The following is a 15,652-nucleotide window of genomic DNA, read 5'->3' on the forward strand; positions in this document are numbered from 1 at the left end:
ATGCAAAATATCTATGGCCTGTGGCAATGGTGAACAAAAACTAAAAAAAAAAAAAAAAAAAAAAAGAAAGAAAAGTTCTTACTCATATCTTTAACAGCAAGCAGGAAGCAAGAGAATGGATAGGAAGTGGTGTAAAACCATAAGCAAAGTTTTCTTTATTGTAACTTACATGTGAGATATAAAAAAGAAATGATGGCAGTTTGCCATCAGTAAGCTTAAGCTAGAATCTTTGTTACATTGCTTTGAGCCTGCTTTATCAAAAGATTTAAAATTTCAGAGTTTTTTATTTTATATTCAAGATGAGTTGAGAGTGTGGCTCCGAAGTAGAGTATTGCCTAGCATGTGTCCAGCTTGTGTCCTGCCCCCAAATACACACCAGAGTTAAAATAGAAAACTACTTAAAAAGTATGTAAAAGCTTGAAGGAGGATAACAAGTATTACAGTGATATCTGATTTCCATCTCATCTTTATTTTGTTTTAAAAACAGACCCCAGAGAGCAAAGATGAGATTCTGGGCCAAAGGGAAACAAGGAGAGAAGAAGACAACTAGAGTAAAACCTGCTCCCCAGTCGGAGGTCTCATCACTCTTTCCTGGCTCAGATGTGACACCTGCTCATCCATTTTCTGATGGTAAAAATGGACAAAGGGTGGAACTTCTTAATTTCTGTTACTCATTCTGAAAGTATACTGTGCCTCTCTTCTTCTGAATGACACTCCAGTTGGAATGATATTTTCATAAGATAGGACTAGGATTGGTATGAGATGCTCCAAGAACATGTAATAAAGAACAGTGAAGCATAGATCAGTGATATATAAGCACTTCAGTGATGATGAATCTTGGGCTAGTATTTTTTTTATTAGATATTTTCTTCATTCACATTTCAAATGCTATCCTGAAAGTCCCCTATAACCTCCCCCAACCCTGCTCCCCAACCCACCCACTCCTGCTTCCTGTCCCTGGCATTCCCCTGTACTGGGGCATATAATCTTTGCAAGAACAAGGGCCTTTCTTCCCATTGATGGTCGACTAAACCATCTTCTGCTACATATGCAGCTAGAGACATGAACTCTGGGGGTACTGGTTAGTTCATATTGTTTTTCCTCCTATAGGGTTGTAGACCCCTTCAGCTCCTTGGGTACTTTCTCTAGCTTCTCCATTGGGGGCCCTGTGTTCCATCCAATAGATGACTGTGAACATCCACTTCTGTATTTGCCAGGCACTGGCATAGCCTCACAAGAGACATCTATATCAGGGTCCTGTCAGCAAAATTTTGTTGACATATGCAATAGTGTCTGGGCTTGGTGGCTGTTTATGAGATGGATCTCCAGGTGGGGCAGTCTCTGGATGATCTTTCCTTCCGTCTCAGCTCCAAACTTTGTCTCTGTAACTCCCTTCATGGGTATTTTGTTCCCCATTCTAAGGAGGAATGAAGTATCCACACTTTGGTCTTCCTTCTTAAGTTTCATGTGTTTTGCAAATTGTATCTTGAGTATTCTAAGTTTCTGGGCTAATATCCACTTATCAGTGAGTGCATATCATTTGAATTCTTTTGTGATTGGGTTACCTCACTCAGGATGATATCCTCTAAATCCATCCATTTGCCTAAGAATTTCATAAATTTATTGTTCTAATGAAAGCATTCCTAAGAGGAAAACTCATAGCTTTGAGTGCCCCCAAAAAGAAACTAGAGAGAGCATACATTAGCAGCTTGACAGAACACCTAAAAGCTCTAGAACAAAAGGAAGCAATTTCACCCAAGAGGAGTAGATAGCAGGAAATAATCAAACTTAAGGCTGAAATCAACCAAGTGGAAACAAAAAGAAATATTCAAAGAATCAACCCAAACCAGGAGTTGGTTCTTTGAGAAAATCAGCAAGATAGATAAACCCTTAGCCAGACTAACTAGAGGGCACAGGGACAGTATCCTAATTAACAAAATCAGAAATGAAAAGGGAGACATAACAACTGAAACCATGGAACTTTGAAAAAAATCTTATACTCAACAAGATTGGAAAATCTGGATGCAATGGACAATTTTCTAGGCAGGTACCAGGTGCCAAAGTTAAAACAGGATCAGGTAAACCATCTGAATAGATCCATAACCTCCTAAAGAAAGAGAACCAGTCATTAATAGGTTCCCAACCAAAAAAAGCCCAGGACCAGATGGGTTTAGTGCAGAGTTCTATCAGACCTTCAAAGAAGACCTAATTCCAATTCTCCTCAAACTATTCCACAAAATAGAAACAGCAGGTACTCTACCCAATTCATTCTATGAAGTCTTTTTCTAAATTGTAAGGATTTGGCCTTGATTCATTTATTTAATAAATATATAATATTCATAGTAATTCATAACATTAGCTCATTATTGAGTGCTATGTAAAACCATAATAAATATGTTATATATATTAAGCCTATTGATTTTTAAGAACAATTTTTCTGGTGTTAGTACAATTATTATTCATGGTATTTAGGTGAGAACACCAAAGTATAAGAAGTTATCTGTTTACACATACTGAAAGAAGAAGACCTAAGATTTGGATTTGAGTTCAAGCATTTAAACTCCAGACTTGATATTGGTTTTTATTATTGTCTGTTTTGGGTTTTTTTTTTTTGGGGGGGGGGGTTCCTTTGTTTGTTTTAAGGTAAGGTCTCTCTGTAGCTTCGGCTGTCTTGGAACTTTCTTTTTTAATTTTTATTGATTCTTTGTGAGTTTCATATCACCCATCCCAGTCTCGCTCATCTCTCCATCCCCTCATATCTGCCATTTGCCCTTGCAACCTTCCCCCAACTCAAAATAAAAAAAGCATGTAAACAAATGAACAAAAGCATAGACAATATCTCATCATGGATGCTGTAGTGTGTCACAGTGTGTCCTACATTATATCCCTCTGTCCACACATCTTCATTTGCAAATGTTCATTGCAGTGAGTCATTTCTTTGCTTTATGGTCTGTGGCTTCTGTGACACCATCAATATATATTGGATCATCACCCAGACTCCTCCTGGTTACCCTGTTGTTGCTGTGTGACATGGAGATCTGCAGCTTTAGATCAGCAGTACTGGCCCTTTTACACATCCTATCCATGTGTAGATGGTATAGTTTTTAAGGTGGGCCAACTCAAGAACCCAGTATCTGGGCCTGGGTGGTAGCTGAGCTGGTCAGGGTGTTGGCTCTCCTTTATTCACACTGCCCGGACGAGCTCTCCAGCACTGCTCTTGCTAGGCCACCCAGTGCTGTGATCATCAGGAGGCAGGGTCAGCTCTCCTGCTCTTATGTTCTCAGGGCCTGTTCAGCCATACCCACATCTCCAGATCCAGCTCCACTGTGCCACCCAGTCAAGGTGTTGGGTCCACTCACCCAAGTGCTGCAGTTTATGAGGGACTGGGACAATTCTCCTGCCTCACACCCTCAGGGCTGGCTCACCAGAATGAACCTTCACCACCAGGGCCAGCTCCACTGTGTTGCACAGGCAAGGTGCAGGGCCTGTTCTCCTGAGTACTACAGCCAGTGAGGTGACAGGGCTAGCTCTCCTGACTTATTTCTTTCCCTCCCTCCCTCCCTCCCTCCCTTTCTTAAAATAAAGTCTTATACTGTATCCCAAACTGGCCTTGAATTTGAGACAATCCTGTCATGGCTTCATGAGTGCTGATTTTGTGCATGAGCTACCATGCTTGGTGCAGAGTTTCCATCTGAGCCACTGTAATGCACATCAACTATTTTTACTTTGTTAGTTACCTTCCTCATTGCTATGCAAAATACTTTATCCATGCAATTTTTAAATGGAGAGATTATTTTGGTTTATAGTTTCAGGGCTTTGCATGTCTAATTTGTTTCTGAACTGTAATGGTCTGCATAGAATTTTATACACTAGTGTGAAGAAATTAAAAAAAAAAATGTGGCGGTTTTCTCTGTAATATACATTACCTGTCCAGTTCCCTTTTAGTGCTGTCTGGGACCCTAGCTCATGGAATGTTAACTACCTATATTTAATTTAATAGTGGCCCTCCTCCTCAACCTAATCTCAGTAATCCCTCCCAGTCATGCTCAGAGATTGTCTCAAAGTTATTTTAGATCCTGTCAAGTTCACAATATCAACTGTCACATCTACTGTACATTAATGTCTTGTATTTCATAAGGTAGCAATTCTTTTAACTTTTAAAATGTAGCAGTAACAAATTTGAGACTACTCAAGAGAAGCAATGAGCACTTGAAAAAATGGTAGAGATGAAATTAACCCTTCAATTTGTATATTGTAGCTTTGTTCTTGTCAACTAACCAACTGCTACAGATAAAAAAAAAAATTCTGCCGGGCCTGGTGGCGCAGGCCTTTAATCCCAGCACTCGGGAGGCAGAGGCAGGCGGATTTCTGAGTTCGAGGCCAGCCTGGTCTACCAAGTGAGTTCCAGGACAGCCAGAGCTATACAGAGAAACCCTGTCTCGAAAAACCAAAAAAAAAAAAAAAAAAAAAAAAAAAAAAAAAAAAAAAAAAAAAAAAAAAAAAAAAAAAAAAAAAAAAAAAAAAAAAAAAAATTCTGTGGTTATCTAACCCTAATCTAACTGTGAGATTGGAAAAACTTAATGATCCCCATTGTATTACTCAAGTGTTCATTTTCTTAATATCCTCTCAAATTGACAATGATCATTCTAAATTTATCATTTTTAGTAATTATAGTCTAATATAATTTCCAAAAAAGAGTGATAAGGTTCATTACTTGAAAATATACACATGTTAAGCAGATGACATTTTATAAGGACCTTCATAAAAATTAGGATTATGGCTTTTTATTTATGTTTGAATAAAAATCTAGTAAGGTAGCCTTTGTTTTTAATGCTAAACTGAGATTACAATTTATTGAATAAAATTCTAAGAAGGATAATGACTTTGTAAAATAAAGTAACTAATTAGTAAGTTAAAATGAAGTCAGTTTATATCAGTATTCTTCTCATGCTTCAGATAGGGCTTTGCAAGTCTAATCTAGTTCTGTTTTAAATTTTAATGGTTTACATAGAATTTTATTCTCTAGTGTGAACAAATATAAAACTTTGTACTTTTCTCTGTAATATATACTACCTGTTTACTCCCCAAATTCTATGAGAATTAAAACAGTTATAAGGAGTATGTATTAGAAAACACTAAATAAAATAATAAAATATTAGACCAAAGCCAGGTGAGCTACCTGACTCCCTAACAAGTTGTTAACTATCAACAGACAATATCACTGATATGTTTATGGTTGTACACTACAGTAAAAACTGTACTTATCAAATTCTCCTTTTTGGTTGGTAAGACTTACATATACCTGGACATTCTTTCAAACAAGTGTAACAAAGTTGCAACTAAATAAACAGTATATAATATTGCTAGTTTGTTGCTTATTCTTCTTGTTCATCTTTGGGACTGAGGCTTTTACAATAATGATGGAGATTTTCAATATTTTTTTACTAAGTATATCTTTTTACTTATTCCTTACCCTATTTTGAATTGTAGAGTTAACTCAGTACCACCCAACACCTCCTTTGAGTCCAGAACTGCCTGGGAGTTGTCGAAAAGAGTTCAAAGAGAATAAGGAACCTTCTCCAAAGGCAAAGCGCAAGAGAGGTGTAAAAATCAGCAGTGTGGCCTGGGACTCTACACACTGGCAAAATGACTCTGTCCAAATCATAGCAAGTGCCAGGGATTTAAAAAGTATGGATGAGTTCCTTCTGAAAAAGGTACAGTCTGCTTGCTGAGATTTGACTAAAGAATATTTATTATAGGATATGCTGTTACAATAAGATATGCTAAAACTTTTTCAGTAACTCAAGCAATGGGTTTGTTATCAAAAGCTCATATAGTGAGCTCAGAGTGAGACAGGATTTTAGCCACCTCTGTGATTTCCTAAGTGTCCAATATGAAGGTGAGGCAGATTGCACAGTTGTAGCTATTCTGTCAATAGTAGTGTCAAATTGTTAGAGGAGAAATTAGATGTGATAAAGTGCACTATCTTTTTCTTAGGTCCTGTAATGTCCAGTGGCTTGTACTTTTAGAATACTCATTGCTTAAGAGACTTTTCAGCCATTGCATTTGTATCTTTTTGATGAGTAATTGTATATAACAACCTTTTCTGTGGTTGTTCCCTAGATGAATGACCTAGATAATGAAGACAGCAAGAAGGATACATTAGTGGATGTTGTATTTAAAAAAGCTTTGAAAGAATTTCGGCAGAATATCTTCAGCTCTTACTCATCTGCATTGGCGGTAAGCTTAGGCCATGTTAGGAGATAGAGTACAACATGGTTTGTAGTTTTAATAATCTATAAAGGGAACATTTTTTAGGACTTAATTATTGTATTACTTTAACTGTTAGGTCTTTTACTGATACTTAATAGGTTTATCCTGCCTATACTTTATACTATGATGGGATTTTGCAAATGCTAGATAATGCCTTGAGTTGGCTCATTATAAGCTATATTAAGATGGCTTATACTATGATGGGATTTTGCAAATGCTGAGTTGGCTCATTATAAGCTATATTAAGATGTCTCATGCCTTTAATCCCAGCATTCAGGAGGCAGAGGCAGACAGATTTTTGAGTTTGAGGCCAGCCTGGTCTACAAAGTGAGTTCCAGGACGGCCAAGGCTATACAGAGAAACCCTGTCTCGAAAAACTAAAAAAAAAAAAAAAGCTAAAGAAAAAAGATTGTCATCTATATTCCCCAGTACAAGTTGAATTAGTCTTTAAAGAATATTTCCGGGGGCTGGTGAGATGGCTCAGTGGTTAAGAGCAATGACTGCTCTTCTGAAGGTCCTGAGTTCAAATCCCAGCAACCACATGGTGGCTCACAACCATCCGTAATGAGATCTGATGCCCTCTTCTGGAGTGTCTGAAGACAGCTACAGTGTACTTACATATAATAATAAATAAATAAATCTTTTTTAAAAAGAATATTTCCATAAAACTTAACACTTTTTTTCTTCTCATTAGATGGATGATGGGAAAAGCATCCGCTATAAAGACCTGTATGCGCTATTTGAACAGATTCTGGAAAAGACCATGAGATTGGAGCAACGTGATTGGAATGAATCTCCAGTGAGAGTTTGGGTTAACACTTTTAAGGTGTTTTTAGATGAATACATGAATGAATTCAAGACTTTGGAGAGCACAGCCCCAAAGGTAATTGAGTTAGAATTACAGAAGTACTAAATAAACTATGAATTCTTTGTAAGGAATCTGTTTAGGAAACATTTCTTTTAAATTAGTATTAGTATATTTTGCTCATGCAAAGTAGGTTTCATTTTGACTTTTCTACATCTTTACAATGTATTTTTGATTATGCTGTTCATGGTGATACATTCCAGTAGTCAAAATAATGTACAGGATGTAGTAGGAGGGTCATAGTTCAACACCAGCCTAGACTGCGACTGAGAGTTAAAACAGTCTATTTCAGGAAAATATCACAGAGACCATACCAATTTATCATTAATTTAGATCCTCTAAACTCTGTTCTAATAATTTTTCCATGTATTTTTTTTCTGAACTTGCTTCATTGGACATGTCCTTCACAATTAAAACATAATAGTGTGCCCTCAATATTATACTTCCAGTTTTAATGGAGATTAATATATAAATTGACTTCTGAAAAATAATGGTTAAAGGTCAAATGAATTATATATCACTTAGCTTTTACTTAAGAACCTACAAATTAGATCTCTCTTGAATTAGTTTTTGGGAAAAATGGGCTTTCAGGGAAATATGAACATCAGCAATCTTAACCTTCACTTTTTGGTTAAGAGCTGGGAATTATACTGCTTGATATTTTAATTAAATTTTGCTTTAAATCTATCAAACATTTTGTATTTAGGTAGGAGTTAGGAACATAGCTCACTGAAGCCCAGATCTGAGTACCATATAAAATGTGGTGGTGCACATCATCTTCCCAGCACTCTGGAAGTAGAGGCAGAATGATCAGTTCAGGCTCATCCTTGGCAACACAATGAGTTTGAGGCCAGCCTGGAAAACAATATATACTTTTAACTTGAGTGTGGAGGCACATACTTTTAATCGCATCAATCTGGAGACTAAAGACAGGAGGATAGAGTGGTTAAAGACAGCCTGTTTTATATAGAGAAATTCTAACTAAAAAAAAAAAAAAAAACTAAACAAAAATGTGTATCTGAGACAGCTATCTAAACAAGGATATCAGTTTATTTGTTTTCATTACTACAGATGTAACGCCTTATTATTTGTTCAAGAATGTCTTAGTATTGATTATGCTTAACTTTTTGGTTAACAGCTGAGAATTATTACTTATAGCTGATGAATTAAAATTTTAAACCATTTCAAATCATTTTTAAGTAAACAAGTTATGTTGTAGGTATCAGGCTTGTGTTTTATGCAGATGATTCTTACTAGATTTATACTGCTGCTTACAAATTGATGCTTATTAAAGGGTAGGTTTGGGCTGTTCTGTTCTGTGTCATCAGGAGATGCCATCTGTCTATGGAGTTTTTCCATGTTCCAAGTGGCCCCCCTTTATGTCTGTAGTATATAGCAAACCTTTATAGTTGACCATAATTTGAATAATGCTTAAAATGTCTAATTATGGTGTTCCATTTAGAACTGACATTTAAAAGGTAATCAGTCTCTAAAAAGTTCATCCATTCTTCTGACTTTATTAGCACTTCATTTTACTAAACTTAAACTATTTTCTCAGATTTACTTCAGCTCTGCACAGTTCCTCTTGAAAAATAAAGAACTTTTTATTATCTGTTGAAGCTGTTCAAACATTTTCAAAAAAGAGAATATGTTAGTCTTTGTAATCTTTTTTTTTTTTTTTTTTTTAAGTTGGTTTTTTGAGACAGGGTTTCTCTGTGTAGCCTTGGCTGTCCTGGAACTCTGTAGACCAGGCTGGCCTTGAACTCAGAAATCCACCTGCCTCTGCCTCCCAAGTGCTGGGATTAAAGGCGTGCGCCACCACACCCGGCTCTTTTTTTCTTCTTAAAATATTTATTTATTACATGTAAGTACACTGTAGCTTTCTTCAGACACTCCAGAAGATGGTATCAGATCTTGTTACAGATGGTTGTGAGCCACCATGTGGTTGCTGGGATTTGAACTCAGGACCTTTGGAAGAGCAATTGGTGTTCTTAACCACTAAGCCATCTATCTCTCCAGCCCCAGTCTTTGTAATCTTAATTTATGTTTCTCCTTACCTTCTTTCAGGTGCTTAAAACAGAAAGAAAGAAAAGGAGGAAAAAGGAAACTGATTTGGTAAGTTACACCATTGGTATAATACTTTCTTTCTAGCTCAGTAGGTTGAAGCAGATCTTTTGTTCCCATGGATAGATTTAGTAGTAAGTTTACCAGATCCTAGGGCATACTCACATGCCTTTAACAAAGTTAGAATGACAGTGGATCTGAAATCTCATGAACACATACTTTCAAAGTAGTTTTCTAAAATGGAATTTCTCAAAATGGTGTAAATAACTGTTTCTAATGTGTTTATTACTATTTCTATGGTTTAGCTCTTTGTCAACATCTCATGAAAATGGAATTGTATAATTCCTTGGTTTTGCCTATGGTTTCTTACCATGATGTTCTTGAGATTCATCCATAATGTTGTATCTATCAGTAGTCAGCTACATTGAGTATTCAGTAGAATTACATATCACTTTGTGGATATGGCTGAGGACCTTGGCCATGCTAGGTAATTATGCTATCACTGAGTTGTAGCCCTAACCTTTTCCTTCACAATTTATTTACTGTTTGGTGGGATTTGGAACTGGTTTATGGATATATGATATGATTTGTTTTTTGTACAATAATCTTCAAGGTATAATTTTGGATCATATGGTTTTAACTTTAGCTAAAATTTCAGAGTCTGCTAACATGTTTTCCAAATAAGAAATGCTACCTACAATGCTGATAGAGTTCTAATCTCAACACTTTTACCATCCTATGTTACTGTGTATCTTTTTGTTGAAGACATTCTTTTGGTTGTGTAATCCTATTGTGATTTTAATTTGTATTCCCCTCATGTCTAATGATGTTTAACATTTTTTTCATGTGTCTGATAGTTATTTATACTTCATCGATGGGATATTCATCATTTACTTATTTTTAAGTTGTTTTTCCTGATTTAGTTATAACCTTAATATATTACAATGGTGCTGAGAAATCTGGCATGCTACATGTGAAGAATGAAACTATATTCTTATCTCTGTCTACATAAAGGTCATCTCCGGATGAATCAAAGACCTTAGCTTTAGGCCTGATACTTCTCGAGAATAAAGTTGAGACAACACTTCAAGATGTGGGCATGTGTAAGGACTTTGCATAGAAAAAAAAAAATAAGATCAGCAATTGACAGAATCTTGTGAAATTGAAAAGTTTCTGTGGGGCTGGTGAGATGGCTCAGTGGGTAAGAGCACCGGACTGCTCTTCCAAAGGTCCCGAGTTCAAATCCCAGCAACCATATGGTGGCTCATAACCATCCTTAAACATCTGTAACAAGATCTGACTCCCTCTTCTGGAGTGTCTGAAGACAGCTACAGAGTAATTACATATAATAAATAAATAAAGCTAAAAAAAAAAAAGAAAAGTTTCTGTGTTGCAAGAAAACAAATATCCCAGACAAAAAGTGTTCTAGTTCTCAGAAGAAATTCAAATGAGCAATAGATATTGTTGAAAGCATCAACATCCTTAGCCATCAGGAGAATGTATACTATAACTACTCAGATACTCCATATTACCCCAGTCAGAATATCAATCAGGAAATACACACACACACACACACACACACACACACACACACACACACATTTGTAAGCTACTGCTTTGTAGCTAATTTAAGAAACAATCTTTCAATAAAGTAAAATTGAAGAGCAGATGGACACACTGTTCAATTTTTGATGAAACCTTTGGAACTAGTATCACCCTGACAATAAAACCACACAAGGACACAACAAGAGTGAAGGTGTTGATCAATCAGTGTTCTTGATGAACACAGAAACAAAAATTCTCAATAAAACACTTGGAAAGAGAATTTGAGGACTTTGTAAGACAATGCACCATGAACAGATACAAGGAGTTTGGCATATGCAAATCAGTAAGTGTAATAAAATTCCTAAATATATTTAAGGACCCAGATTAGATTGCATCAGTAGATACAGAAAAGGTCTTTGGTAGAATTCAATACCCCTTCATGATAAAAGCCTTAAAGAAACTGGAAACAAAAGATACTTCAACATGATAATTGGAAACTATGATCAATTGAGCACCAACATTATATTAAATAGGGAAAAACCCTGAAAGCATTTCCTCTAAAACCAGGAACAAAACAATCATGCCTATTTTCTACTCTTATTCCATGCAGTATTCAAAATCTTAGAGCAGTAAGACAAGGGGATAAAAATAAAAGGAATACAAATTTAAAAAAAAAAAAAAAGTCAGATTATCCCAACATGATTCTATACTCACAAAACCCTAAAAACCTCTACCAAAAGTTCCTGCTATATGTATTAACATAAAATAGTTTTTGTTTTTTGTTTTGTTTTGTTTTAAAGATTTATTTATTATATGTAAGTACACTGTAGCTGTCTTCAGACACGCCAGAAGAGGGCGTCAGATCTTGTTCCAGATGGTTGTAAGCCACCATGTGGTTGCTGGGATTTGAACTCGGGACCTTCGGAAGAGCAGTCGGGTGCTCTTACCCACTGAGCCATCTCACCAGCCCCCATAAAATAGTTTTTATTACCAGTAATGAACTTGCTAAAAAAAAAAGTCCATCCTACTCTTATTAGCTTTAAAAAAAAACCTAAAAAAACAAAACAACAACACAACAAAGACCTTATCAAGGAGGAAGATACTTGAACATGGAAAAAGATCTCCCATGTTTATGGATTGATAGAGTTAACATTTTGAAAATAAGACTGTATTACCAAAACACATCTACACATTAAATGCAGTTTACTTCAGAATTCTAATGACTTCTTTTTAGAACTAGGAAAAAAAAAAAAAAGACTAAAATTTGATTGGACACACAAAATACACCTCAAAAGCCAGAACAATTCTAAGATGAAAAAACAGTGCTGAGGTATTGCAATACTTGGGCTCAAACGGAGCTCCAGAGCCACAGAAACAAAACTAACGTAGGACCAATACAAAATAGATGTGTTAGGTCCATAGAAGATCAATATTAATGTCTGTTGCCTCGTACAGAGATCAGTTCAAAATGGATCGGAGACCTTAATATAAAATCTGAAACTATGAAGCTGCTAGAAGAAATCATAGGTAAACACTTCAAGATTACAAGCATAGGAAGGATATTCTAACAGTGACTCATAGCACAGGAAATAATCCCTGCCAGGGTAAGGAGGCGGGAGTGGGTAGGTAGGTGAGTGAGCACCCTCATAAAAACAGGGGGAGGGAGGATGGGATAGGGGGTTTCTGGAGGGGAAACCAGGAAAGGGGATATTTGAAATGTAAATAAATAAAATATCTAATAAGTTTTTTTTAAAAAGGAAGAAAAAGAATACACATTAAAAAATGTGATGAAAATATTTAACCAAAACTTTATCCTGAATAATTTTTGAGTTCATGATACTATATATAGTTATAGAAATAATTATTATCAATTTAATGCATTTCATTAGCAATATTATAAAAACAAAGATTCAAACAATTTTTATTTAGTTTATTAAAATTGATTACATTGGCATTTAAAAAAAAGATTTTAAAAATGGAGTTGCACAAAACTCAAAAGCTATCCAACACACTCACAAAAAAAATCATAAATGAAGACAAAGGGGGACCTGCCAACTATACATCTTGATATGTCACTCAGTAAATTATTTCAAAAACTAAAATCCAAGACAAGATATTTTCAAATTAATAGTCAACTGAAATTTCTCAACAACAACAACAAAAAAAGAAAGAATTAAAAAGGTTAACACATGAAAAATATTCAACACCCTTAGTCATTAGGGAAATACAGATTAAAACTACTTTGAGATTCTATATCAACCCATTTTGAATGATTGTCATTAAGTGAGGATATGTGCAAAGAGGAGGACCCCTTGTACACTTCTTGTGGAAATGTAAACTGGTACAGCCATGATGAAAATCAGTATGGTAGTTCCTCAAAAGGAGCTAGCTATGTTTTGTTTGGGTTTAATTGCTATGAAGAGACACCATGACCATGGCAACTCTTATAAAGAAAAACATTTAATTGGGGCTGGCTTAAAGTTTCAGAGGTTTAGTCCATTATCTTCATGGCAGGGAACAGTGGTCTGCAGGCAGACCTGGTATTGGAGAAGCTAAGAGTTCTATGTCTTGATCCACAGACAGCAGAAAGAGACTGTGCCACACTGGGCATAGCTTGAACATAGGATATCTCAAAGCCGGCCTCCAGAGTGACATACTTCCTCCAACAGGGCCACACCTACTAATAAGTGTCATTTGTTTTGGGCAAGCATTCAAACACATGAGTCTGTGGGGGCTGTACGTTTTCAAATCACTACAACATGTAATCTGGCTGTGCCTGTTTTGGGTGTATAATCAAAAGATTTAATCTGGCATACCACAGAGATACTTGTCCATCTTTGGTTATAATGATTCACAATTTTAAGATATGAAGTCAGTTACTTGTTCAACAAACAGACACTAATGGTAAAGAAAATGCTACATATACATCATGAAATTTTATATGATTGAAAAGAATGGATTCATGACACTTGCAGTCAGATGGATGAAACTGCCATACTAAGTGAAATAAGTGGGTCTGAAACCAGTATCATAGGTTTTATCTCATGTAGCCTATAGATGTAAATTTTTATATGTGTAACTATATAGGTACAACATGAAAGTAGGCCCTGAATTGTGAGAATTAAGTTCAAAATTGGGAGTAAAAAGAGAGGGTTATGTATGTTGTGAAAGCAAGACAAGGAACTAGTTCAGTGGAAGGAAAGCAGCAAGAACAGTAAGAGTTCAAACAAAAACAAGGATACACCAGGCATGGGGGGTGGCCTTTAATCCTAGCACTTGGGTGACATAGAAAAAGTTCAAGGTCAGCATGGTCTACACAGGGGTTTCCAAGTCAACCAGGGCTACATAGTGAGGCCCTGTCTCAGACAAATAAACAAAGATATCTATGTATTGATAATGTCACAAACCATTTTTTTTAATAGTAAGCAAAAAAGTTGATTAGGAGAAAGAAAAAAACATAATAATTATTATTTATGTTAATACCTAATGTGCATATTTTTCAGCTTTAATTTCTAAATAGCAATAGGTATAACTTATAAAAACAGAAGCCTTTTCAGGTCATGGTTGATTTTCAATAATGTAAAACATTCCTGGAAGTGAAAATCAACATTTTAGAACTGCTGCTTTCTTTTTTTTTTTTTTTTTTTTTAAAGATTTATTTATTTATTATATGTGTGTACACTGTTGCTGACTTCAGACACTCTGTAAGAGGGCATCAGATTCGTTACGGATGGTTGTGAGCCACCATGTGGTTGCTGGGATTTGAACTCAGGACCTTTGGAAGAGCAGTCGGTGCTCTTAACCGCTGAGCCATCTCACCAGCCCCGAACTGCTGCTTTCAATTTACCTTGCAAGTGAGTCATAGACAGCCATCATACACTTATTGAATTGCATTGTTTTTGAAACTGATAATATCTACATTCTTAGTTAAATTTAGGACAGACTGTATTTTATTTTCATTATTTCTTGGAGGATCATAATTCTCTACCTTGTATAGATACCCAGTGAAGTCTTGGAGGACTTCCCATTTACCCGCCATCTTAGGGAAGCATTTACTTCATTGGCTATAGTTTAAATAGTGAAATTTCTTCATTCAGGTGGAAGAGCACAATGGCCACATCTTTAAGGCCACCCAGTATAGCATCCCTACATACTGTGAATACTGTTCTTCCTTGATATGGATAATGGACAGAGCCTCTGTTTGCAAATGTAAGTATTAGACATCTTTGAGGGAAAGCTTTCATTATCCTCTCTTGTGTTCACTTGTCTGCAAAACTCATACCATGAACATGATAAGTTCTATACCCACTTAGAATAATAGTTAAGCTCTCTTGAGCTATAATTGCACTACTTCTTAGTGCTTGAGCAGCTGAATTTTGGAAAACACTTTGCTAGTTAACCCTTTATGAGTTTAACACAATGATTTATACCCTTGTTTTAATGCAGTCTTTCAAATGAATTGCAGGTTTATGCCACCCTGGAACTTGCTCTGGGCAGGCTGTCATGACTGCCTGAAATGTCTTCAAGGATCCCTCCCTATGGTTCCAGTGCAAATTTACCATCTTCTTTGTAATGGTGCTAAAACTCTATAGCAACCAAGGTCTTTTTGTCCATACCTATTTGTCCCTTGCCTGACCAAACTGAATATGTATTTAATTTCATTTTCAAGTTATCATTATAAAATTTGCTAAATGTAGCCAGCAATAACCACACTACAACATGAATGCTGTGTTTTTTTGAAATTTCTTCCACCATATTACTTAGCCCTTTAATTCAGCCTCACTCAGATTTTCAGAACCTAGTTTAATGTAGATAATTTTTTGCCAAAAATATAAATGACCTCTAGTTCAACTCTCTATAGGTTCATTGTTTATACGTAGAACATATGAGCCTGGCTCTCCCCTC

The 15,652-nt window shown here is 35.8% G+C and overlaps 1 protein-coding gene across 4 annotated transcripts in view; it reads left to right on the forward strand.

The window, feature by feature from the left end:
* Myo9a (myosin IXA) overlaps nucleotides 1-15,652 on the forward strand; it is a 186,638-nt gene that overhangs the window by 143,715 nt on the left and 27,271 nt on the right. For all 4 annotated transcript variants that reach the window (XM_029543622.1, XM_021207762.2, XM_029543623.1 and 1 more), the window contains 6 exons: nucleotides 488-630; nucleotides 5,491-5,714; nucleotides 6,124-6,240; nucleotides 6,968-7,156; nucleotides 9,206-9,253; nucleotides 14,845-14,956. In XM_029543622.1, coding sequence (XP_029399482.1) covers nucleotides 488-630; nucleotides 5,491-5,714; nucleotides 6,124-6,240; nucleotides 6,968-7,156; nucleotides 9,206-9,253; nucleotides 14,845-14,956 — 833 coding nt within the window. The remainder of the gene's footprint in view (nucleotides 1-487; nucleotides 631-5,490; nucleotides 5,715-6,123; nucleotides 6,241-6,967; nucleotides 7,157-9,205; nucleotides 9,254-14,844; nucleotides 14,957-15,652) is intronic.

This window comes from Mus pahari, chromosome 10 (assembly GCF_900095145.1).
Source record: "Mus pahari chromosome 10, PAHARI_EIJ_v1.1, whole genome shotgun sequence".
NCBI classification, from domain to species: Eukaryota; Metazoa; Chordata; class Mammalia; order Rodentia; family Muridae; genus Mus; species Mus pahari.